This window comes from Monodelphis domestica, chromosome 5 (assembly GCF_027887165.1).
Source record: "Monodelphis domestica isolate mMonDom1 chromosome 5, mMonDom1.pri, whole genome shotgun sequence".
NCBI classification, from domain to species: Eukaryota; Metazoa; Chordata; class Mammalia; order Didelphimorphia; family Didelphidae; genus Monodelphis; species Monodelphis domestica.
The window spans coordinates 41,596,391-41,623,760 of record NC_077231.1 but is presented as its reverse complement, the minus strand read 5'-3'; the positions used below and the strand labels follow the sequence as shown (position 1 = coordinate 41,623,760).

Genomic DNA, 27,370 nt, shown 5'->3' with positions numbered 1-27,370 from the left:
GACATTTTTCATCTTAATCCTTTCAGAATTGTCTTGGATCATTGTATTGTTCAGAATAGCTAAATCATTTACAGTTGATTATTTCATGGTTGTACAAAATTGCTATTGGTGTATATAATATTCTCCTGATTCTACTTACTTCATATTGCATCAGTTCATAAATGTTTTCTCTAGTGTCTCTGAAACCATCCTGTTCATCATTTCTTACAACACAATGATATTCCACCACAATCTAGTACAACAACTTATTTGACCATTCTCCAATTGATGAGTATCCACTCAATGTCCACTTCTTTGCTACCAAAAAAGCACTTCTATAAACATTTTTGTACATCTAGGTCCTTTTCCTTTTATCTCTTTGGGGTACAGACCTAGTAGTGGTATTGCTGAGTTAAAAGGTATGTATAATTTTATAGCTCTTTGGGCATAGTTCTAAATTGCTCCCTGGAATGGTTAGATCAGTTCACAACTCCACCAACAGTGCATTAATGTCCTTTTTTTTTTCACATTCCCTCCAACATTTTCCATTTTCCATTATTGCCATATTGAGCAATCTGATAGGTGTAAGTAAGGTGGTTCCTCGGAATTGTTTTAATTTGAATTTCTTTGATCAAGAGTGATTCAGAGCATTTTTTCCATATTATTATGGATCGCTTTGGGTTCTTCATCTGAAAACTTCATAGCCATTGGCCATTTGTCAATTGGGGAATGACTTATATTCTTATAAATTTGACTCAGTTCTCTTTATATTTAGGAAATGAAGCCTTTATTAGACAAACTTGCTATAAATTCTTACCCCATCTTCCTTCTAATTTTGGCTACATTGGTTTTGTTTGAACAAAACTTTCTTAGTTTAAATGCAATAAAAATTATCCATTTGAAAATCACATAATGCTGTCTCTCTTGTTTGCTCATAAATTCTTTCCTTATCCAACAATCTGACATCTAAAATTTTCCATGCTCTCCTAATTTACTTATGATAATCTTCTTTACATCTAAATTATATACCCATTTTGACTTTATATTAGTATTTTATGTGAGATATTGGTTTATAATTTGTTTCTACTAAATTGCTTTTCAGTTTTCCTAGCAATTTTTTTCAAATAGAAAGTTCTTGTTTCAAAAGTTTAGATCTTTGACTTTTTTAAATGCTAGTTTGTTGTGGTCATTTATTACTGTATATTGTGTACCTGATCTATTCCAATGATCTACCATTCTGTTTCTTAGCCAGTACCAGATTGCTTTGATGATTTGCAATATATATTTTGTGACTTGTCACTGTTAGGCCCCTTTCACATATTTTTCATTGGTTCACTTAATATTTTTGACCTTTCATTCTTCTGGATGAATTTTGTTATTTTTTTCTAACTCTATAATCTTTTGATAGTTTGATTGATATGGCACTGAATAAGTAAATTAATTTAGATAGAACTGTCATTTTTTATTATATTGGCTTGGCTACCCATGAGCAACTTCTTTAATTTTCTAGATCTGACTTTACTTGTGCATAAAGTGTTTTCATATAGTTCTTGAAATTGTCTTGGCAGGCAAAATCCCAAGAATTTTGTATTGTCCCTGATTATTTTAAATAGAACTTTTCTTTCTATCTCTTCCTGTTGGATTTTGTTGATATTATTTAGAAAATCTGATGAGTTTTATATATGAGTTTGCTTTATTTTCTACAACTTTGCTGAAGTTGTTAATCATTTCAACTAGGTTTTTAGTTGATTCTCTAGTATTCTCTAAGTAGACTATCATATCATATGCATAGAGTAACAGTTTTGTTTCTTCATTGCCTATTCACATTCTTTCCATCTCTTTTCCTTGTTATTTCTATAGCTATAAGTAATTGAAAGATGATGTCTAGGCTCTTCTTTTTGAGCATGGCTTTCAGGTACTACAATAATTCTTGAATTATCTCTCTTCAGTTTATTTCTCAGGTTGATGGTTTCTTCAATGAAATATATCACATTTTCTTCTATTCTTAATTTTTTTTTACTTATTTTATTTTTTCTTAATGTCTTATAGATTCATTAATTCCCACTTTCCTGATTCTAACTTTTAAGAAATTATTTTCTTCAGTGAGCTTTTGCACCTATTTTTTTCCTTTTGACCAATTCTACTTTTTAAGAAATTCTTTTCTTCTCAGTGGATTTTGTGCATTTTACCAATTAGCCAATTCTATTTTTTCTTAAGTTTTTTTTTTGTGCCCCCTTTACCAACCTGTTGACACTTCATAATTTTTTTGCATCATTTTTGTTTTTTTAACCAATTGTCTTCTACTATTATTTGACTTTGACAATCCTTTTCAAACTCTTCGAAGAATTCTTGTGGGCTCCTATCTAATTCATATTTTATTTTTTCCTTTGAGGCTTTGCTTTTAGCAGTTTTGCCATCACTACCTTCTTCTGGGTTTGTGACTTGATTTTCCCTGTGGCCATAATATATGGTCAGGCTTTTTAAAAACTGTTTGCTTATTTTCTAACCTGTTTCTGACTTTTAATTTTATCTTAAAGTTTTCCTCTGCTCCTGGGTTAGAGAGGGCACAATGTCCAGAGAACTCCCAATGAGGACATTTGCTTCACCAGTACAGACCGCCAACTCTTTAGCAATGGATTGTTTTAGAGTCTTGACTGGGCTATTGAGGGTTTAAGTGATTTATTTATCTAGTGTCACTTAGCCAGCCTGCATCCAAGTTGCCTCAACAGTTGTTTTCTTAAAGGATATAACTAATTTCTTCTGATATGAACTGGACTTAGTACAGGGAGCTCCAAATTATTATGAAGGGGGTGTTTTGACATTGTCAATGACTTTCCATCCTGTGAAATTAGGCTAACTTTTCTGGTCAACTAATAGCTTTTTAGTAGTATTTACATTAAAAAATGATTTGAATATGCCTTAAGAACTTTAGAAGATGTTATATAATAGTAATGTGATAAAGAAAACATTTTAAATAAATATCATGAAATATCTTTACTTATAAAAGTATACAGATAATAAGTTTTCCATGAAGTCAATGGATAGTTACATAAAAGGGCAAAATTTGATGATTATTTGCAGTAAGTTATGTTAAAGACTTAAGTTATTATTGTATACTTCTTACTCCAATAACTTACACATGGAATTTGTGCTTTATTATTTCCAATTTACAGATCAGAAAATTAAGGCAAGTTAAATAAACTTATGTTCAAAGCATTTTGTAGGTTCTACATTCTTTTCAAACTACATCTCTTTATATCTTAAGTGCACCAATCCTATAAAAAGAGAAAATTTAAAAATATACTAATATTTCCTGTTCTAAGAAACTAAGCTGAAAAATATTGATAAAAACTGTATGTATTATGTGAAAAGGAATTAATTTAATATCATTATTAATGATAATCAGAGAGTGAATTCATTATACTTCATATCTTACCTGAGCAGGCTTCTTTTGAATCACCTGTTGTGGCTAGGAGAAAGGGGAAAAAAAATCAATGTTATATTCTTATAACTGACAAAGATATGAATTATTTTGGTTAAATTTATATATTTATCTATAAAGTTAAAAGAGTTCTTTCTTTTTCTTTCTTCCTTTCCTCCCTCCCTCCCTTCCTTCCTCCCTTCCTTCCTTCCTTCCTTCCTTCCTTCCTTCCTTCCTTCCTTCCTTCCTTCTTTCCTTCCTTCCTTCTTTCCTTCCTTCCTTCCCAAGGCAGAAGAGTGGTAAGGGCTAGGCAATGATGATTAAGTAATTTGCCCAGGGTCACACAGCTGGTGTTTGAAGCCATATTTGAACCCAGGACCTCCCTTCCCTAGGCCTGGCTCTCAATTCACTGAGCCACCAAGATACCCCCTAAAGGATATTTTCAAAGTTAAAATGATTATATATGAAATATCTGAGAGTCCAGGTACTAAGATATATACAGGAATTATTTGAATATAAATAGAAAACATTATTTATGGAAACAAAGATAAACAAATAATTAGAAAGCTATTAATTGCTCATGGTTGGGCTGTGCTACTTTAATAACAATGTCAATGTTACTTAAATTGTTTATAGATTCATTGCCATACCAAACTGCCAAGATTTGCCTACTTAACATAACTAGACAAATAATAACAATATTAATCTGAAAGAACAAAAGGGCAAGAATCTCAAGAGAAATAATGAAAAAAGTGGGAAGAATTGCTGATAATAACAGAAATCCTAACTAAAACAACTTTTACAGCCTCATATTCATCAAATTGACCAAGACAGCATAAAGGGAAAGATAACCATTTGAGGGATATGGGAAGACAGGTACAGATGCATTTTTAGACTTCTGAAGTGGTTCAATCATTCTGAAAGGCAATTTGAAGCTATATCTCAAAAAACAAAACAAAACAATGCATGCCCTTTGATGCAGCAATACAATAGTAGCTATACTACTAGACTCATACCTAAAAAGATTAAAGGAAAGACATGTACAAAATATGTATATATATATATATGTATATGTATATCTATATCTATATATGGTGGGGCTTTTTTGCAATACAGAGTTGGAAACAAAGTAGGCTCCCATTTCCTGAGGAATGACTGAACAAATTATGACATAAGAATGTAATAGAATATTATTATACCATAAAACTCAAGAAAGGAATGGGATTCAGAGCAACCTAGGAGTACTTCTATGAAACTGGTACAGAATGAAGTGAGCAGGATTAGGGGAACAAGTTTTTACAGTCATAGCAATACTGCAAAGAAAACAATGAATGGCTTTAGAGCTGTAATCAATTTGCTAAATCCTGATTCTAGAAGACTGATAATAAAGCATGCAGGCTGGTCAGAAAGGTGATGGATTAGAGGTAAAGAAGACCTACATTTCCAGACACAGATTGGGCATTTAAAAAACATTTTAGCTTGACTATATATATTTACTAGGAAAGAATGATTTTAAAAGGGAGAATGAATATGGAGAGTGGGGAAGGCAGTTATAGCAAAACTAAAAAGAAAAGGAGAAAAAAAAAGAAAAGAGAATCAGTAATTCATTAAAAATATCCAGAAGAGGGGGAGCTAGGTAGTACAGTGGATAAAACACCAGACCTGTAGGCCAGAGAACCTGGGTTCAGATTTGACTTCAGATGCTTCCTAGATGTATGACCCTAGGTTAGTCACTCAGCCTTGTTTGCCTAACCTTTGCCCTTTGGTCTTAGAGTTGGTCCTAAGACAGAAAGTAAGAATTTTTTTCAAAAGCACACAGAAGAGAAAAGAAAATTCAGAAGGGAAGTGGACAAGAATGGCACTGTTGGAACTACTCTATTAAAAGTTGAAAATTCACTGTCCTAGGTAATCTTTTTCTGTTCTTTGTGTAGGAAAATGTTTATGTCTATGAATGTTTTTCGAGCTTATTGTTTTAAAAATGGCAAATATTTGAAGATTAAAGCAATTCTACCAAAGAATACCATGCAAATTATAAGTAAGTTTATGTAAATGTGTAAATACATATACATTTATAATTTTAAAGCCTTTTCATATACCTCATTTTGTTTAATTTCTTATCACAAAAATGGTGGTACAAATGTGATTATCCCCATTTCTGAGATGAGGAAATTGCGGCTCAGAGATAAATGAATGGACTGTCTCAAAATTAAACTATTTTTGAGCAGTAGACATCAATCTAGGTCCTTTCATTCCCATTCCCCCATCTTTCTACTACAATTTAAGAAGACCTCCTTTTAAACAAGCCCTAATTAAAACCAGATGAGACAGCCCATTTTAAAGAGAACTCAGGCCAGAATTACTGAATTTGTTCACTTCTGTCACCAGCCCTGAGCTTGGACAGAAAGAGGCTGACTGGTATCTATTCTGCTATGAAGTTTGGTTTTCACATACCAGGTGACTGGCTACTTTTGTGATGAAAACTCTGGATTCCTCGTGGATTTTCCAATAGGTTTTAAATAATCGATTGAGGAAAGGAGGGGAGATTATGATAATATTTCAAATGCTTTTTGATTATTTTTATAATAAATCTGTTTTAGGAATTATTTCTCTGACTTGATTTGGGGCTTAAGGTATTTGCTTATATCCCAAACAACTTACAGTTGTTCTAATGAAAACCTCAATTCAATAGTCTTTCTGTGCCTGAAGATATCACTATGAGCTAACATTGACAGGGCAGGGTTTTTTTTTTTAATTAAAAAATTATTTTAAACCCTTACTTTCCAGCTTAGAATCAATATTGTATATTGGTTCCAAGGCTGAAGAGTGGTAAGGGCTAGGCAGTGGGAGTTAAGTGACTTCCCCAGAGTCACACAGCTAGGAAATGTCTGAACCCAGTACTTCCCTTCTCTAGGACTAGCTTTCAATCCACTGAGCCACCCAGCTGCCCCATGATGGGGTGCTTTTAAAAGAGACACTTTCTCCCACTACTTTGCAGATAGGCAGCATATGTATTATTATCTTCTTACCCTCATCTTACAGATCAAGAAATTGGGATTCTGAAGAGTGGAATAGAAGAATGAGTACTTATTCTGGAGTTAGAAGGTCTGGATTTGAATTTTGACTATACTACTTGGTACCTATTCAATTTTGGGCAAGCCACTTGATCTCCTTGTACCTGTTTCCTCATTTAAAAACTTGAGAGATTAGAGATTCCTTCTGGCTGACTCAGTTAAATTGTTATTAGCAAAATTTGAATCTTTTTGCTCCCAATCTGGGGCAACTTCTCTTCTGATCACTTGAATCCTGAAAGAGAAAAAAGCTTTTTGAAAATAAAGGAGCTTCAATTTTCCCAAATAATGGAGGTTTGGCTATATATACATCTATCTGGAGGAGTGGGACTCCCTTGTTCAATTTCCTTTCCTTAATCAGTTACTCAATGATCTGTTGTTCTTAATAGCTAGCATTTATAGTTTTCAAAGCACTTTACAAGTACTGTAGCCTTTTCTCTTCCCAACAAACCTAGGAGGTGGCTACTATTATTGCCATTTTATGGATGAGGAAACTGAGGCAGACAAATTAAGTCATTTCTCTAGGGAAGCACAGTAAGCAAGCAGCTGAGGGCAGAGTTGGGATTCAGGGCTTTCTGATTCTCGGTCTGACATTCTATGACTTATGAGTGTCTTAAAAAAAAAGATCCTATTGAAAGAATCAAGGCTCAGTAAACCTGATTAAAAAGAACTGTGGCAAGAGAACTGAATTCCGGTCTTTAAAAAACCATTCTTCTTCTCTGCCCTTTTCTTTGCTTGAAATCATAGTGGGAAAGATATCCTAAAACCACACAGTTTGTGATGATGTCTTCTCCAGGTGGAGGTTTACCCAGGGCTCATTAGAACTTTTCTACCCCTTAGGGCTCGGATGTTCTTGCCAAGAGATTATTCATCTCCAAAGAGTCATTTGTAAGAATAGACTACATTGAGCCTTTCAGGAACCTCCATCTCCAGCCCTCTCCTCCCTCTTTTCTCCTCTTGGTGATTACACCTGTACACATGTTTACTCCCAAACCACATCAAATCCACAGACATTCTTGCAGGCTGACTAGTTCCAACTGCTCAGAAATCCCCACATTTTTTTGGCTGTGGCCTCTGCATTCATGTGACTCCTGCATACTCTGCAGCTCAATGAAATCCTCTGAAAGAGCTGCCAACTCACCCAATTTTCCATGAATTAGGTCCTGACACTTCAATGAGGGGAAAGACAATGTCTGAAACTAGGCCAGTGCTGGCTCTCTGCCTAGTCTGCTCCAGTCCTCCTACCAGCTGCACTTCCACAGATCACTTCATACTTTTCAGACCACCAAACAAACAGACCCTTGAATACTTTCAATGTGGGTTGGGTGACTGCTGCCAGTATGTTTTCCCAGCCTCTGGCACCCAATGGCTCCAGACTGTATCCAGAAAGTTGGTCGGGTTTTTTTTTTCTTTTTTGGTTTTGTTTGGTTTTGTTTTTATTTTTTATGAATGGCTTGGGGAGAGAAGTGCACCCTGGATACTGAAGCCATTCATAAAAAGAGAAAGAAAAAAATGGCACTTCCACTGTCTGGAAACCTTTTCTGATACCAAACCAATTGCAAATCTATCCATCTTCCCCAGCTTACTTACTTCGTGTTCTACGTAGAGATACTGATATGTTAGTTGCATTTAAGGTTCCTCGTCATTAGAAACATGTGTTGGTCACTCTATGGATTCTTTTCGGGGAAGAATTCTATGCCAGTAGATGTATTTATCATTTCACAGTGGTCCAATTGCAAAACAAGCAAACCAATCATTTTTTCCCCCATGCAGCCTGCTAACTAAATTTATCTTGGGCACATATTTCCTACAGAGAACCCAGAGTTACTAACATTCAATGCCAGAGTCAACCTTTCTTGGAATGGGCCTTTTTTTTTTCAGAAAAGAAACTGAGGTACACAAAGGGTACATGATGTTCATGGTCCAATAAATAGTTGCTGAGTACAATGATACTAAAAATCACCCACTTTAGTGCTCTCTACCACACCATCTTCCTAAGTTTTCTCTTCTGTGGAACTCTGAAGGGAGTTGTTCTTTGTCTTCGGGATCCTCTAGATTTTTGCTTTGCTGTTTAAGTCCCTGAGCTCAGTAAGTGTGGATTAGTTAGGTTAAGAGAACTGTAAAGGTTAAAATTGACATCCAATAGCTAAAGTATTATATTTAAAAAAATTTATTTATAACAACTAGATTAAAAGTTACCTAAGCCACCCAGCCCGATTGTGAAAGAAGCCAGCGATCTGGAGATCCTGAGGAACTACAGAACTCATTACGTGAAGCCGCAAAAGTGCAGAAAGGGAAAAGCATTCTGGGTAATGTAGTTTTTGGGGTTCAAGATTTTCCAACTAGACAGAACTCAGCAAGCTTCAGAATGTTTGAAATGGGACACCTCTCATCTAATTATCTGATGCATTTCCAGTTTTTAACTTGGGGAGGGGAGGTGTGGATAAAAATTGCCCTGGACATACATTTAGATACCATAACAATTCAAAAGTCAAAGGACTTTGAAGGAAAATCATGCTGCTTTCTTTTCTGAAGGAAAATAATGGTGACCAGAACTGAAGGACCCTACGAAATGAATGAGGATTTCCCTACAGCCCAGGTAAACTTTTTGTCATGATCTGGTCTCCAACGTTCAGTTGGTCGTCGGACAGTTGTACATTCAGCCTCCTTGAGACGAATCTATGAATAGGCGGTCTCCTTCTTTATGGTTCGTGAGGGATATAAACTGATTTTTTGGTGTTATCATCAACAAGGGGCTACTTAGGATAAATGCTACGGGTCCAAGAAGGCGGGTGTTTATCTCTCCACCCTCCGGTCCCAATATTAGCAAATTACAGAGAGAGGAGCCCAGTTTAGATTTACAAAACTCCCTTCATCCCATGACGGGTTACAACTACAGGCAGGGTCCATAACAGCCAAAGCCGGACACCTCGTCAAATTGCTCACTGAGAAACAGTAAACCAGCTAAGAAAAGTTAAGGAATCACGTCGATTTCTAAGACAATAGACAAGTCCTTACTTTTACAGGGGTGGGGGTGGGGGGCGGTGGCGGTGAGGGGGTGGGGGGGATGTGCTACGGAATTTCCCAGATCCCCAGAGGAATTAAGCTTTTAAGTTTTCATCGAAAGACCCTCGTGAAGGAAGTTGCCTGCTACTCCATTTATCTCCTTCAGAATAATGAAGGACTAGGCTACCACCGCCCTCCTAGGAATAGAACCTACGGTTCCAAGGAGTCTAGGTACTATAAAGTTGATACGTAGGGCCCCTTCTAGCAGGCATTCAAAGAAAATCCTTGATGACAAAGGTTCGAGACATAAGCCATTCATTCGAATATAAATTTCAATCTTGAATAGGAAGGAGTTTGAATTAGGTTTTACCAATTTTAAAACTTCATTTTTTAAATGACCCGTGATCTAGAGATAGTAAAATAAGACTAAACATCACACTCTGAGGGGGCAGATGCTGCCCTCTGAAAGAAACTAGCCCTTTAAGTTAAAAAAAAAAGTAGGTAGATTGCTGGGTTTTTTGAAAGCAGCAAGATTTTAATCTAATGATTTCCTTTGTTTTTTGGCAGTCATTACTGTAACACTGGTAGCAGGTGGGGTTTCAAAGCTTTGCTTTCGGAATCATATGGGACTTTGGTAATGGATTTGAGCAAATACTTGGGGGTTTTTTGAGCTGCTTATTTCATACTGTAGAACTAATAAAACCTGGGACATGTTTTCCCCACACTCCCTCTTTGCCCTGGGTCTATAAAAAAAGCATCAACAAGTGAAAAATGATATTTCAAAATGAGGGCCACATTGCAGGGAGGGGGAGTAGTGGATTTTTTTCCTCAGGAGGGGCACATTCACTTCTCCAATGTGTAGTCCAAAATCATCTTAGGAAATGCTTTAAAATGAAAATAAAGATTCCTCTCACAACAGTTGGCACTTGGAAATCTATTTTCACCATTACTTCAAGTTCTGTTGAGGTTGAAATTATTGTATACTTTGCTTGCTTTTTTGATACCTTCACTCTGCAAAATCCTTCTAGACAGCTTTCCCCTGCTTCTCTGAATTCTTCATATCCAATGTTTCTTGTAGACCAGAAAGTTTTCATTACATTGACATACTATAATTTTGTTAGTTATTACCCAGTTGAGAGAAGCGTATTTTGTTTCCAGATCTTTGCTACCACAAAAGGTGCTACTAGGAATAGTATATATGGAACCTTTCTTTCTGTTTTTGTTTCTTTGGAGAAGATGCCAAGCAGTGGTCTCTCTGGGTCAAAGGGTATGGCCATTTTAGCCACTTTTTAGAAAAGCATAATTCCAGGTTACTTTGCCAAATGGTCGCCCCAACTACAATTCTACCCAATGCACAATGGCATGCCTATCTTGCCACAGCCCTTCTGAAGTTATCTATTTCAGTCTTCTGCCATTTCTGCCATTTTTTCTGGATGTGAGTGAGGTGAAACTTCAGTTGTTTTAGTTTGCATTTCTTTTAGGATGATGTTTTGAAACAATCTTTTATATTGTTGTTAATAGTTTACAATTCCTCTTTAAATTTTTTTTGTTTATATCCCTTGACCACTTCTCTATGAACTGAATAATTAATTTGGTCAAATTCAGTTCATTCAGGAAGCATTTATCAAGCACTTGCCAATCAATCAATAAATGTTTATTAAGTGCCTACAGTATGCCTTGGCACCATGCTAAACTTTGGAGATACATAAAGAGGCAAATGACAATTTCTTACCTCAAGGAACTCATAATCTAAAGGGAAGACAACAAGCAAACAAATATACCTAAACTATATACCTAATGAATAGGAAATAATTAAGAGAAAAAAGTTACTAGAATTAAAAGAGGATGGGAAAGGCTTCTGGTAGAAGATACCTACTGTAAGGTACTAATTAATATAAGGCACTGTTCTAGGTACTGGAGCCATATAGACAAAAATTAAAATAGTCACTGCTACTGAGGAATTTCTTGGAGGTGGGGCACAAGATCTAGAAAATCCATGTAAATGTAAAATACACACAAAGTAATTGATGGAAGTTGTCATCAAAGGTCCCATACAAGAATACCTGAATTTAGCCTTAAAGGCGGAGAGGAAGCATTCCTGGGCAAAGTCACTTAACCTTTACTTTAAACTTTACCTCAGTTTTCTCACCTGTAAAATGTGAATAATAATAGCCTCTACCTCCCAAGGTTGTGGTGAGGCAAAAATGAGATTTTACTTGCACAGCACTTTTCACACCTTAATGCAACATAGAAATGTTTTCATTATTGTTGTTATCATCACCACCACCACCACCACCATTATCATCACCCGCCACTATTCCAGGCAGGCACATGGAGGTGGACAATAAAACATCACATGTGGGAAGAGCAAGTGAGCCAGTTTGGCACACTGAGTTTGGGAAGGGAGGGTGATATGATAAGAGTCTGAAAAGATTAGTCAAGGTTTTCAGGTTAAACACGTAGATTCATTCAGTTTCTAGGAGAGGTAACTCGTGAAAATCAATAATCAATTAATCAGTATGAAAGTTTCTAAGTTGGTGGATGCTGAGCTTCAATTCTTTCATTTATCAATGACAGAAGTCAAAGAGGGGAGGGTGGCAAAGTGAATTTCTTTGTACTGCTTTAATCAATTGCCTTTTACATTCAAATAGAAAAGTTCCCTTCTTTGTTTTAGTGACATGTGGCCATTGCTCTAATTCCTTGAGGTCTCTTCACTCCTTGAAGCTTATTTTACCCTAGGCTCCAGCACACTGACGACTCAAAAGTTTTTTAGCGTTCTATTATGATTCTAAATGCTACTTCCTATGGGCCCCTTGAACTTGTAGTCTCCTTCCCAATTCACTCTTCTCTTCTTCATCCCAGATACACATTTATTTTTTATTTAACCATGAGTCATCCATGGGGTAATGGTAGGATAGGATATACGACTATCTCCAGTGTTCTGCCTCATCTCATGCCTTTTCTTCCTATATACATCATGGTTGTCTCCATGATACTCTGTCTGACCTTCTCTTGTTCCAGTCCCAGGGTCTCCTGCCATCCACCCCTTCTGGGTTCCTGGATGTCTGAAATCATTTACAGCAAGACAAATCCCTTTTGTTCATATATCCAGGAAACCTCAAGAATGAAACATCTAACAGCTAATTTAATTTCAGGGTACAGTCAGCAGGCAATTATTAGCAATAATAGAGGGGGAAGAGGTCTGGGAAAACTAAAATAGCAAATAATTAAAAAATGATTTGTATTTGGCTTTGGGGTGAGTTTTAATACTTGGATTTGAATATGCTGTGCCTGGCATTTAGGGAATTCATTTCAGACAAAATGATGGAGCCACACTGAAAACTACCCAGAGCTTCTTGCTCTTCACCGGGGAGCAGACAATTTTCTCTTAGACTGATATTCAAGTCATAGCTTTCCAGAGATCTTCTAAAGAACTGATGATTAAGTACCTGTTGTCCAAAGTGATTTTATATAGTCAATTAAATTCAGCTATGTGCAAATATATGGGCAAGAAGGAAGCTATGTAGCTCAGGGAATAGAGAGCCAGGCTGGAGACGGGAGGTCCTGGGTTTGATCTGGCCTCAGACACTTTCTAGCTGTGTAACCCTGGGCCAGTCATTTGTGGTCAATTGCCTAGCCCTATCTGCTCTTTTGTCTTGGAATCAATACTTAGTATAGATCCTAAGCCAGAGAGTAGGGTTTAAATAATAAATATTTAAATAAAGGCTGGATCCTGGAGATACAAGGACAAAACTAAAATAACTAATGCTTACAAAGAGAAAGAACAAGAAGACACAACACATACATGTCTGAATCATAAGAAGCAAAGCAATTTGAGAAACTGAGAGATTGCGAACCCTCACTGCATGATGAGGTAGCATCTGATGTGAGCCCTGAAGGATAAGGATTTAGAGAAGTCGGCCGCAGGGAGGAGTGCATTGCAGACATGAGAGATGGTTGGAGTAAAAGCATTGAGTCATTTAAAAGATATAGGAGGAGATGAAAAGCTAACGACCATTATTAAATAGACTGGGTGGTAAGTGTCTTTGAGCACCTGGAAATTAAAAAAAGCAAGAAATCCGGAAAGTTAGCACTGAGAAAAAAACTTGAAAGCAAAAATTTGCCAGCAATAAATAACCAAGAGAACTGTCTTTTCCGGGATGGAATGGAAACATATTTTTTAAGCACTGGAAATAAAAGTAAGAGCCTTCTGATCTCAAGGAATTAATTTTCTACTTGGGGGAGGGAGGGTAGCCAAAGGAGGAGATCAAGTACAAGATGAAAAGGACCAGTGCTCTAAGGATGCAAGCAATCAACGCATCTTTCCTCCAGTCAACTAGTATTTACTAAGTCTCCATCCGTGCTAGTCACTGAGCTAGGCAGGCAGTAGTAATACATATACAAAGAGTGTAATAATCCCTGCTCTCAAGGAGCTTATAGTCTCATAAATGTAGTGGTACCCTGCTACTCCAATGTTTACTCTGTTACTGCTTACATAAACGAAAGGGATATTTTTAGACAGGTAGGGAGCAAAAACTCTCTCCAGTCCCCATCGATCATTACCCAAATGGGGCATCTCCTGTAGGGAGGCGATGAAGCTACAAAATGTTCAAGGTGGATGAATACCAGAGCTTTTTAAACAGTAGTAGGCTAGTAGGCTCACTGGCACTATTACTTGTTGGTTACAAACTATCATTCTTTTCTAGGGCATCCCTGATTTGGGAATTGTCATGCCCTCTAGTGGTGGGAGGTCTAAATCTAGATCTAGATCATAAACCAAACTACAACAACCAGTTAGTGGCAATTCTGCATTTACCGCGAGTAAAAAATCTGTATTGGGTCATAAGTTCTTTTCCCTGTGCCTCATGTGTGCAGTTAGATGATGACTGTGCTGTGTGTATATACATGTAGCCACGGATGGTTGCAATTTGACAGTAACATCTGGCCCTTAAGTGCAAAGGAGATTTTGTAGTGTTCTGTACAAAGTCTCATACAAAGTGATAAATCTATGGGGAGTTTTGGCAAAACCTGTGGAATTTCTGTTTGGTGTGGGGGTTGGGGCAAAGGGAAGTGTTCTTTATTTTCTATTTTACTTGGTCTTACGCTTAAACTTTAATATAAAAGACAGAAGTTGGGTTATTTCAGAAGAATTTATTGGATTATTATACCAAACTTCCCGTGCTGCTGCTAGGTCCCATTTTTTAAAACTAGCAAACATTTACATTGTTAAAGTATGAGAGCAGCTGTGATTTTTGTTTACTTAATGCCTATTAGAGTCAGCCTGTGGCCACCAGAGTTATCTTTCTGGACAAATTTGGGGTGCCTGCAGCTTTGCATCTCTTTTGTTTTAGAAAACTCAAGAAGGCAGGAGGTATTAGGTCATCCAGTTTGATTGGCCCAGAGTTTTTGCCAGGAGTATGAACAACATACCAACTAAAATAACATTGTTCTAATTAACTGTAAAGCTGAAAAAATTAAGTTTTCTATTCATAAATATGGTTGGCTTCTGCATAAATACAATTCATGATAGTTTATATTGAAGAAAAGGAAGAACAAAGAGAGAGAGAGAGAGAGAGACTATCATATGCAAATTAAGACAAAGAACTTATAACTTAAAAAAAAATCCAGTCTCTGGTATACAAATATCTCAAAGAAAAATGGAAAGTTATAGAATAAGACAAATATGTCATTTTAGTTTATTGCATTTTACTATTAAATAATTAGCACACAGAATCAAACACAATAAGAAAAATATCATAGAAAGAGAACACACAAAGATTTTCTATAATGGGGAAATAAGAAAATATGTAAAATTTATAGTGATTTACACAAAGGGAAGAGATGAAAATTCATGGAAGAAATGGGAACAGAGATTTGAAAGAAAAATTGACACCAAAAAAGGAAAATAAACCTTCTCCATTGAAGAAAAATCTAAAACATGTGTAGATTTAATTTCCTTCAAAAAGTTGAACTGGAAATTTAAAGATTCTAATTAAGTTCAAAATAAAAATCAAACAGAGAAAGCAATTGTGAGGCCAATGTTGTTGAACTCAGAGTATCAAAGTTGTATTTCTACTAGCTGCTGAGTTACAGCAACAAAATAAATATTTTTATTTTGGAATAGATGGCTGTGGTTTGCTGAAGGGAATAGTCATGCACAGGTGGGACAAAAGATACATGATCTTAAGAGTCTTTCATCTCAATTTTTTATGATTCTCCATTATTTTCTTTTTTAATGTTTACCCTTAGGCAAAGAGGCCAACTAGGAATCAAGAAATTATTACTGGTTCAGAGTAAAAGAAAGGGTTAATTTGTTCCTGCCGCAATCCTCCTGCTTACTGAAATAGTCCATTTCCAAAATTGATCAAATGTAGTTCCTTGTTTTCTTCATACATTTCTTTTAAACTCTATGTGACAATTCAGTTAGTTAACTTCACTTCAAACTTTGTAATGACATGAAAAGAAAAATAATAAAGATTTGAAATAACTTGGCACAGTTTAGGGGAAATACAATATTTTATGTATACATATTAGGTTATATAGTCAAAATCCAAATTCGGACTAATGTCACCTTGAATTAGAAATTCTGACTAATGTTCAATCTTGCTCTATAAGCAAACCTAGAATATATTTAACATGGAATTAATATCATTAAAGATAAGCAAGTGTTAGAACTTATAAATATGGGGGGGGGGGCTGCTAGATGGATCAGTGGGTAGAGAGCCAGACCTAGAGATGGGAAGGTCCTGGATTCAAACTTGGCCTCAGATACTTCTTAGCTGTGTGACCCTGGCCAAGTCACTTAACTAATTGCCTAGCCCTTACCACTCATCTGCTTTGGAACTTATACTTAGCATTGATTCCAAGATAAGGGTTTTAAATAAATAAAAAAGAAAATAACTTTTACATATGGGTAATGCTTTTATAACCTCACTTAACAAATAATGCTTATCCTTTCTAAGATTTAAAATAAAAGTCATATAATATTAATATGAATTGGAGTTTGGAGTTAAGTTATGCATATTCTCACATATGTTTATATGATAAAAGAAATCATGAAACTTTGGAAAAGATCTATTTTTCTTCCAGCTCTTCAGTCTGTGATTCTATTTCTTTTTTTAATCACACATGTCTAATAATAGTATTTAATAAATTGTTTTGGTCTTGATAACATTAGTTCTCCTCCTTTTACTAAACTTAATAATAGCAACATCACTGACAACTTTTTTCAAGATGAATTCAGCAGTTACAATTCCCCAACTTTCAAGAAGAGCTACATATGATAAATCCAAGAAGGAGAACTCAAGATTTCAAATATTGCGTTTTGACTGCAGCTCGTTTTAGAGAAAGAGTTTACTGAGTTTGTGTGAACTGAAATGAAATAATAAGATTTTAAAGATGTATATGTTATTTACTAAATGCTTATTGTCAATAGGAGCTAGAAATGGACTTTCATCTTTTAAGAATTAAATGGTTCTGGGCTTTATTAGACATATTCTGATAGTATGACCCTCTAGTAGAGACCAAAGTTCAACTCCGGCTTCAGACATTTACTACCTGTGTGACTCTGGGGAAATCTTTTCACCCCATTTGCCTCAGTTTCTTCATCTGTCAAATGAGCTGGAGAATGGCAAACCTTGCCAAGAAAACTCCCAAATGAGATCACTAAGAGTAGGAAGTGACGGAAACTGACTAAACAACTAAAGCTGAGAAGTCTAGCTGGTTACCTTGGAGAAGTATAGCTTTCAACCCATGGCATATTAAATATGACATAACACCAGCTTGAAACCCTCTGACTCTCTAAATACCACTGGGAAAAATGAGCTCTTCTCACTGTTTTCACTATTAAAAAAGTTTCAATGTATCTCAGTCAAACTGTTCTTCCCCATAGATACTCCCCCCCCCCATACCTTCCCTCAAGGTCTCTCCCCTTTAGATTAATGTTTTTTCCCCTCTTTTGCTCTCCAGAATTCATAGGTTGAAAAATTTCCATTCCTTTTTCTGAAAATCAAATGCTCAAATCATCTGTCCTCCAAAGACAAAAATTCAGTTTGTTTTCCATTGTGATTGAGATCCTGTAAACCTCCCATGATTGTGTCTTAGCCCAAATTCTTGTAAGCTTTATTCTGAGGCAAGATTTTGCTCTCATCTTGATTTCTAAAAATGGAATTCCAGAATCTGTGTTATCCAAATAACCATACAGTATTATCATTCAGTCTATCACAAAAGTCTTTCTTCACACTATTTCTTTATCATAGCATTCATAGCAAAGAGCACCAGTTAACAAGAACTAAAAATGAAACTAATAATGATGATAATGACCCTTGGCTTACAATGTGCTTTCCTCATCATGAACCAGTGAGGTATAGGTATTTTGATTGCTATCACTCTTCTAGAGTTGAAAATTGAGGTTCACTGAGATTGCCCAAAGTCATGCAACTATGTATGTTATATATTGGATGGTAATTCAGATTTTCTTACTCCAGTCCAGTGAGTGCTCTTTCCACACTAAGTATCCATCTCATGTATAATGATTTCCCTAAAAGATTCTTTTCTTTTCTTTTCTTTTCTTTTCTTTTCTTTTCTTTTCTTTTCTTTTCTTTTCTTTTCTTTTCTTTTCTTTTCTTTTCTTTTCTTTTCTTTTCCTTTCCTTTCCTTTCCTTTCCTTTCCTTTCCTTTCCTTTCCTTTCCTTTCCTTTCCTTTCCTTTCCTTTCCTTTCCTTTCCTTTCCTTTCCTTTCCTTTCCTTTCCTTTCCTTTCCTTTCCTTTTCCTTTCCTTTCCTTCCTTGCTTCCTTCCTTCCTTGCTTCCTTGCTTCTTTGCTTCTTTGCTTCCTTCCTTCCTTCCTTCCTTCCTTCCTTCCTTCCTTCCTTCCTTCCTTCCTTCCTTCCTTCCTTCCTTCCTTCCTTCCTTCCTTCCAAACATTTAGCTTAAACTAGAAATGCTATTACTAGAAGGAATTCTTTTGAAAGTAAGGGAAAGCACATCAATTAGAAAGTAACAATTATGCACTTGTGTTACAATTTAAGGCAGTTTTTTTTTCAATTTTTAATCATTTTTGAAGATGTTTCCATTCAGTTTCTTACAATCAAGCAGGAAGCTGCTTCCAAAAGAACACTGTTGTAGTAATGGAGTTTATTGTCAAAGAGCTTCAGTTAATAAATTTATTTCCATAACAGTCCTTTTGGGCTAAACACTCTCATTCTCATAACTTGGGAAGCTGGGGTACCAAATTATAAAGTGGTATGCACAAAATCTCACAGCAGAAGAGATAATTTTGATCTCACTTGACCCTACTTGTTCTCATTATTTTTTTCTCAAGAGTTAAAGGGCTTCAGGATAGATAGAATGATATCTTAGCACTCCTTAGTCAATTCAAGTGCAACCCACAAAATTATATATGGTGTGTATGTATATTTGTGTGTATGTACATGCATGTGTGTGTGTGTTTCAGCTCTTTATTCTTTTGAAGTTCTTTAAAAAATAGAAGGAAATTCAATTCTAGTTGAGTATGAGTTTCACCTTATTATATGCATTTCACTATCACAATATCTGTTTCTTTTGGTTTTCTTCTGTTTATTATTTTCTCTATTTGATCATATTGAGAAGGAAAGCCATGAAATCTATAACATTTGGTAAAGGGAGGAAAGAAAATACTTTTATACCTTTGATTACAGAATCAGGGAAAAAGAACCCCCAAAATCACATTAGCTAAGAGGATCCCAGGCACTTCTTTGGCTGTACATTAACAAGATGCTACTGTTTATGATCAGTTAAATAAATGAGTGTAGAAAGCACTCCTTGGGTGCCTTTCTCCCTACCCCTCTTATGGAGCATACCCAATCTTTATTTCTAGTAAGCAAACCATTCCCAAGGACTTCATGAAAACTTAAGCATACACAATTACTCTTCTTCTATGCTGCTTCCTGCTCTGTATAATTTATCACCAGAGTAAGTTCTTCTGGTTGGTTGCTGAACTGGAACTTGGTGTATATTCTTTTTTTTAAACCTTTACCTTCTATCTTAGAATCAATACTAAGTGTTAGTTCCAAGGCAGAAGAGCAATAAGGGCTGGGTGATGGGGTTTAAGTGAATTGCCCAGGGTCACCCAGCTAGGAAGTGTCTTTTAGTTTTGAACCCAGGATCTCCCATCTTTAGACCTGACTCTCAGTTCACTGAGTTACCTAACTACAGCTCCATATATTCTTGTAAATGGAGGTCTATAACATGTGCAGAGTGCCTTGGATGGCAGTTCTTCATGGGGAGAGGGAGGGAGGCTGCTTTCAGGAAAGTTGTGATGACTTGTAAGGGATATGTCTTGGAGAGACATATGGAGCATTGACTTCTGTAACTGGTTCCAGTCTGTTAACCACATGGTGAATGTAGGGTTTGGGAGCTGCAACATCTTTCAAGAGGTCTTGGCTGGCTTCCACTATGTCTCTCTTACCTTAGTCCTTTTATCTGTTCTGTTCATAGTTGGACTCTTTCATTGACAGCATTCAGTGAGAGATAATGTGGTTAGAAGAGAGGCCTCACTGAGGCCACATGGTCCCCCCAAATAGGCTTTTGTCCTAGGACTCTTTATTATTTTTCAACTTAAATGAAGGTTGTGTAACCTCCAACCTTGTAAGTTTGGAGTGTGCTTTGGAACCCCGACTTTCTAGAGTCTGGGATCTAGAGCCAGTCCAACATCAATGCTCCAAGGCATAAGGAACAATCTTTGGAATTGACCTGTGAGACCCAGAACAGGATAACTGTCATGAAGACTCATCTGGAAGTCAGGCTGCCTTATGTCATGGATATTAATTTTGTAGAGTAAATGCTATGTAGAAACTGGGCTAAGAATGAGACTTCTGCTCTCTTTCTCCGCTGCAACCTCCTGGACCCAGACTGAAGTGATCTGGAGATATTATACCCCTGAAGTTTTTTGGGGAAATGCTTGTACATTTGGTCTTGCTGCAGCTTCAAAGTAAATATCCCCATTGTAAAAGCTAATTGCTGTTAAAGTAGTTAACCTGGATACCAGTTACTAGTAACTAACAATGGGAGGAAGGAGAATGCCATTGTAGGGGCTCAAACTGATGATTATAGATAAGAACCAATGGGGGGGGGAGAGAGACAGAGACAGAGAGACAGATAGAGACAGAGGCAGAGACACACACACATACACACACACACACAGATAGAGACAGGCAGACACACACACACACAGAGACAGAGACAGAGACAGAGACACAGAGAGAGACACAGAGAGAGAGAGGCAGAGAGACAGAGAGAGAGACAGAGAGAGAAGGTGAGGTGCCACTAGAAAAGGTTCCATTGACATAATGTTTGACATCTGGTCATCCCATGCTCAATAGAAGTAAAATATGAAATAACTAATTAGCAGAACTAATGATCTACCATGTCTTGATGAGGCTTACCAATAGCCAGCTAGCAAATTTTGACCTGGTTACAGGTAGAGTCTCTGAATCCTCTTTAAATAATTCTGCTAATGTACACTGTGATTCTCATACTTATCATTGATTCTTGGGTAGGAATAGACTGATCTTTCCTGTGCCTGATTCATACTAATGCCTCTTTTATTTCCTCCCTCCTTCCACTAGACTAGAGCCCCAAATAGAATTGTCTCCAGAGTAGCCACAGTATGAGCAATCAGTCAATGAATATGAGAAATCAGGGTTCTCTTAGAACTGAACTCTGGGTAAACAGTGATGACAAATAAGAAATAGGGATTAGTGCCCATTGCCAGTCCCTGTGGCCTCCACTGAGGAGCACCTACCTCATCATTGTGCTAAAGGTGCAAATAAATTCATATGCCACATACAGAATGCTAACAAGAAGAGGGCTTGTGAAGGTGTATTTTTAGTTATGTTTTCCCCTTACAATCTGGTCATTTTCACCACTGTATTCATTAGTCAGTCAGTGAATAAGCATTTATAAATGCTTAGTAGGTAGTAGGCATTGCACTAAGCATTGGAGTTACAAAATAAAAGCAAAAGTAGCTCCTTCCCTCAAGGAATTCGCATTCTAATGAAGGAGAAAACATGCAAACAAATATATAGAAACTAGAAATACACAGGATAAATCAGAGGCTATCTCATGAGGAAAGCAGTAATATTAAGTGAGGTTTTTTAAGAAGGAGGGATTTCAGGTAGACTTGGAGGAATCTAGGAAATGTAGGAGGGAAGGCAAGAAAGGAGGATTAATAGAATCAGGAGATGGAATGTCATGTTTGAAGAACAACAAAGTCAGTGATCTATACAAAGAGGAATAAAGTTGAAAAAAATAGATAAAGGTAGTCGTTATGAAGGGTTTAAAAACCAAGCAGAGGATTTTATGTTTGATTCTGAAAGGGATAGAATGCACAAAATGATGACACAATTTGGCGAAATGGAAGAGAAGTATAATATAAGAGGGGAAACCCATGAGGAATATCAAGAAAAAATTGTGCTCTGATGGAGACATCCTTCTGGAAAAGTGAAAGAAAAGGAGTTCTAATACAGGAAATATTTTTCAAGGAAGCAATGCCCTCAGAAACATAGTATCCTAGAATAAAGGTGATGAGATTTTTTTTTAAATCCTTACCTTCTGTCTTAGAAGTTATACTAAAGCACTGGCTCCAAGACAGAAGAGCAATAAGGGCTAGGCAATGGGGGACAAGTGACTTGCCCAGGGTCACCCAGATAGGAAGTGTCCAAGGTAAGATTTTAACCCAGGTCCACCCATCTCTAGTCCTCTCTCTATCCACAGAGCCAACCCAGCTGCCTTGACGATAATTTTGAATCCAAATGTTCACTGGGGCTAGTCTATGGATGATACTAAAGGATCACTGAATATTTTGGGAACTTGAATGTGTATAATTCTCACTCTATCAGTTGCAGAGGATTGTTTAGGAAGGAACTTCACAGCAGATATTATAGGGTGGGATGTAATTGTTAAGAAGTGGGCAAGATGTCACAGGAAAGGTCTTGGAAATTGTATAGAATTTCAGGATTTAAAAAAAAATGTGCCAATGTGAGGAGGGTGGTATCCAGAGGCTCCTTTTTCTCTTTCATTCCTAGTCTTTTAAGTGCTTTGTTTGTTAGTTCATAGTTCGGTTGGTTAGCATTTTCTGCACATGTTAATTTTCTTGGAATGTGACCACCCATGCACCATGTCACTTGTTTTTTACGCAAATCAATATAATCATGTATTTTCATACATTTCCACAGTCAAGTAATAAGCCTTTCAAAGCCATGCATATAGGTTAATATTTATGAATATTTATATTAGACACACTTACTCATCAAAGTTAACATATTGATCACTTTATCTCCCAACTTCAAAGTATCTACACTCTCTCTGGCTTCATCCTTCTAGAAAGAATAGAACTTTGTCACCGATGGAGAATTTCCAGTGATATAGTCTTCAAATAGAAAATTCTTCCTTTTTTTCTCCTTAGAAAAATATCTTAATCAGAAGAACATTATACAGTTACAGACTTGATGCTAGAAGAGTAAACTGTGAATGCTACCTTCAGAAGTGAACAGAAAGGTGGAATATAATTTAAATGTACATGCTGATCACCTTAACAGGAGCTTTTGTGATGAGGGGAAAGTGAGGAGGATCTAGGGCACTTGTGGATGGAATTCCTTATGTAGGGATGAAGAAAAGTAAACTTAACTTATAGGAGATTTGTGATTTCACCAGTGGACTATCTTCTTTTTCTTTGTTTATGGAAATTCTTGTTTCATTGGTTTTGTAAAGTTGGGGATTAAAAAAAAACCATCTCTTTAAAAACTTCATATTTTCAGCATAGAGTGAGCATTTAGCAGATACTTTTAACTATATTATTGCCTGCAATAAATTTTTTCTCCATCTTTCCTCTTCTTTGTCTCCCTATTCAACATAAAAAAGAAATGAGTGAATATGATTCCTACAAAATTTCATGTCCAATCGTTGATCAGACTAGAAGAAAATTATATATATATATATATACATATATATATATAGAATTGTCAAGGGGAAGAGTTTACATAAGCAGCAATGTCTCCAAAACATTGCCTCATCTTAATTATACCTATTAGGGGACTGTAGCAACTCATTTTAAGAATGACTCTTCTAAACCAAAGTTTAGAAGAAATTTATTATTTTCCTGTGTCATTTTTCTACTTTCAAATGGAACAAAAAAGAAAACACACAAGATTTTTTTTAATTGATCCCATCATGGACCACCATTTGCTACCTCCACAACTAGGCAGCTTTTTCCTTTACTGTTTATTCTAGAGCATTCATCTCAAAACCTCTGATTTGTCTCCAAGTACTAGTCCTTATTGGAGATGCCTTCTAAGATAGGAAAAAAGATAATTCAGTTTCTTTCAATCAACATTATCCCAGAATTGCCTGGATCCAGGTTCCATCTCAAAAGCCTTTATCATTTCCCACTTGATTCTAGTTTTATGTGTTGAACATTTTGTTTTTTAAAATGGCGGCACAAGTATGTCATTTTGAGCTGGTGTGTATGTGTGTGTGTGTTGGGGGGGATGACACCTTTGTCATACTTTTTGGTGGAGGTGGTGAGGGAGATAGATCAGAATGGGACTTTTAGTAAGGTAGATTTAAAAAAAATAGTTTGATGGTTACGATATAAAAATAGCTCTACCTTGTGAATAGTCGACACCACCTTGGTATGCTTGGAGTTCTCCCCTTGATGTTTGAGACCATGTCACCCTGAAATGACTGATTGTGGGGATTCCAGGAAACCAGATACAAGGTGTGATCCTGACTGAACACCAACCACAACTCTCTGGTCACATTCAAAGGGATTCCAGGATGGGGAGACAGTGACTAATTAGTCTTTGCTCCATATTCTAGAAGCAGACTAAATGCTGCCCAACATCATGGGAGTCATCTAGAGTCCTGTTTGGGTAACTTGAGGGAGATCAGAACCTAAGATTGTTCCAGGGTCTGGTCCTCTGGTAATGGTTCTGTTTGTCTCATGTTGCTCCTCTGCTCCCTGTCATATCAGTCCTTTGGGAGGAGTGCCTCTGCTCGGTGAATGAGTTGTATAGTGAAATTCTAGCTAGAATGCCTTTATCTCTGCAGATGCCGTGGTATCCAAGTGCTTGGCTCAGGATAATAGATGTTTTGGTATGTCTGGGCTAGCTGCCAGAGTTTCGAGATATCTGTGATCTGGGCTTTTTTTTCTTTCCTTTTTTCCTTCTTCTTCTCCTGGTTGTTGTGTGAGGTTTTTTATTTTTATTTTGTGGGATAGAAGCATAGAAGGACATTTGGAAGGTGCTACTTTTCAGCCTCTTATCTAGGATATGGGGACCGTCGCTATAGAGTTCTGTTGTTTTTGTGAGCTATTGAAATTCTGGGACAAATTATACCTAAGGAGTCCTAATCTCTTTTGTCAAAATCATGGCTGGTAGGTGACCTCTAAAGAGGTTCCTGAAGTTTTCCCATTCATTTAGGAGTTGGCAGTTTTCTCTCCTACAAAGAACTTTAGTGAATGAGAATTTAGATGTCATATTTTTAAGAAATCAACTGTTGGTCAGTAAATATTTATTAAATACGTGGCCTCCTCCAGGCACTGGGCTAAGCACTTGGATGTGAGAAATGCAAGAAGAGCTATCGTTTTAGATAGCCCACAAACTGCTGAAACCAGACATTTTGAATATCTGATTTGACCATTCTTTTTTCACAAGAAAGAAAGGGGAAAAGGGAGGTTGAGGAGCCAGGCTAAGGCCAAGGACTCTAGGAGTTTCAGGCTGAGAATCTGGAACTCCCAATATTTGATCAATAGGCTGGTCATTTAGCCACTGAGCCAGGCTATCTCTGTGGCCCACAGCATATGTGGTTGAGGCATTTGTAAGATCACACAGAGGCAGGCAACCAGAACAGGATTCTTGATTTGTTTTGTCCACCTAACTCACACAGGACAATGGCAATTTCCTTTGTATTGTGTGTAATGCAGAGTTTTGCAAGCACACATTTCACAAAGATGTTATCCAAGCAGATTTCCTTCATTCAGGTCAAACACAGCTATTTAAAGGACTTGATTTGTGGGATCAAGGAATGCCCTCCCCCACATCCTAGCAAGGGCAAAAAAAAAGTGAATGGAATAAATGATTTACAGAGGGAGCAAAGGACACACACATTTAAAATATTAACAGGGAACCATTACTTGACTGTAAGAGTAAAAATCTTTAATAGCAGCTTGCAAGCTGGGTATGACCTGAAGATTCCATTTCTTGAATGTATCCAGTAATGCAAACATTAAAGGTATATGTTAGGTGTGCATGAGAAGCCCTTATAGCTTTTTAAAATGTTTTTTTTTTTCTCCATAAGATTACCGTAACTTGATACCACATCAAGAATGCAGGGTCTAAAGCCCTTAACTACAAGCCTGCTAGGCTTTTACAGCTTAAAGTGGTTCCTTGTTCTCCCTTATCACAAAACACCCTGCACTACTGGGAAAAAAAATATAGTATAAAGTGTACTATTATTGGGGCAAATTTTTACAAAAATCAAATTTTACTAAATGTTATTGAGTCACAACAATCAGATTTCTGTATTAAAACACATAAAAACTCTAATTTCCAGGGGGGGGGGAATTGTCTCTTTTTATAAAGATCCCAATTCAAAAATCACAAATAAGCAATTCCATAAAAGAAAATTAAATTGTTTATGACCTAGTATGTTAGCACATTTTCTTTGCTTTCCTTCCTTCCTTCCTTCCTTCCTTCCTTCCTTCCTTCCTTCCTTCCTTCCTTCCTTCCTTCCTTCCTTCCTTCCTTCCTTCCTTCCTTCCTTCCTTCCTTCCTTCCTTCCTTCCTTCCTCCCTCCCTCCCTTTCTCTCTCTTTCTTTCTTTCTTTCTTTCTTTCTTTCTTTCTTTCTTTCTTTCTTTCTTTCTTTCTTTCTTTCTTTCTTTCTTTCTTTCTTTCTTTCTTTCTTTCTTTCTTTCTTTCTTTCTTTCTTTCTTTCTTTCTTTCTTTCTTTCTTTCTCTCTTTCTCTCTTTCTCTCTTTCTCTCTTTCTTTCTCTCTTTCTTTCTTTCTTTCTTTCTTTCTTTCTTTCTTTCTTTCTTTCTTTCTTTCTTTCTTTCTTTCTTTCTTTCTTTCTTTCTTTCTTTCTTTCTTTCTTTCTTTCTTTCTTTCTTTCTTTCTTTCTTTCTCTCTCTTTCTTTCTTTCTTTCTCTCATTCTTTCTCTCTCTTTCTTTCTCTCTCTTTCTCTCTCTCTCTTCCTCCCTCCCTCCCTTTCTTCCTTCCTCCCTCCCTCCCTCCCTCCCTTTCTTCCTTCCTTCCTTCCTTCCTTCCTTCCTTCCTTCCTTCCTTCCTTCCTTCCTTCCTTCCTTCCTTCCTTCCTTCCTTCCTTCCTTCCATTGTTAAAGATTCAAATGAAGGAATATGAAGTAGTGAAAAGATCTCTGTACCCAAAAGAGCAGAATTGAATCCAGAAGACCTAGGCCTGAGTTCCAGCTCTACAATGGACTTCAGTTTGTTCAGCTATAAAACAAAGGCAATGGACTAGGTATTCTCTAAGTCCCTTTAAGCTCTGATGATCTGTGACTGTGAAATTTTTCTGTTAAGTTAATGCAGACAAATATGTGTACATAGCATCTCTGATCAATGGGTCAGGTTGCACCACACATATACCACTCCTTATAAATTCTCTAGATCAGCATTTTTAAAAGATTTTTTTTAAAGCATTATGGACCTCTTTGGTAATCTGGTGAAACCTATGACTTCTTCCTTAGAATGTATTTAAATAAAAAAGTCTTTTCCGCATGTGTCTCAAGCATTTGATCTTCCTTTGATTTTCAAACTGAATGCAACATGGGGAGGGAATGTCTCCTCTCTCCTCTCTCCCAATATAAATAGTAACCTTCAGCAGAAGTGCTTAGCCATGG

The 27,370-nt window shown here is 36.6% G+C and overlaps 1 protein-coding gene across 1 annotated transcript in view; it reads right to left on the bottom strand.

Moving 5' to 3' along the window:
* The window catches only part of HMGA2 (high mobility group AT-hook 2), a 198,742-nt gene that overhangs the window by 20,974 nt on the left and 150,398 nt on the right, over window positions 1-27,370 (bottom strand). The window contains exon 4 of the mRNA XM_056798405.1: window positions 3,416-3,448. Within this exon, the coding sequence (XP_056654383.1) occupies window positions 3,416-3,448 (33 nt within the window). The remainder of the gene's footprint in view (window positions 1-3,415; window positions 3,449-27,370) is intronic.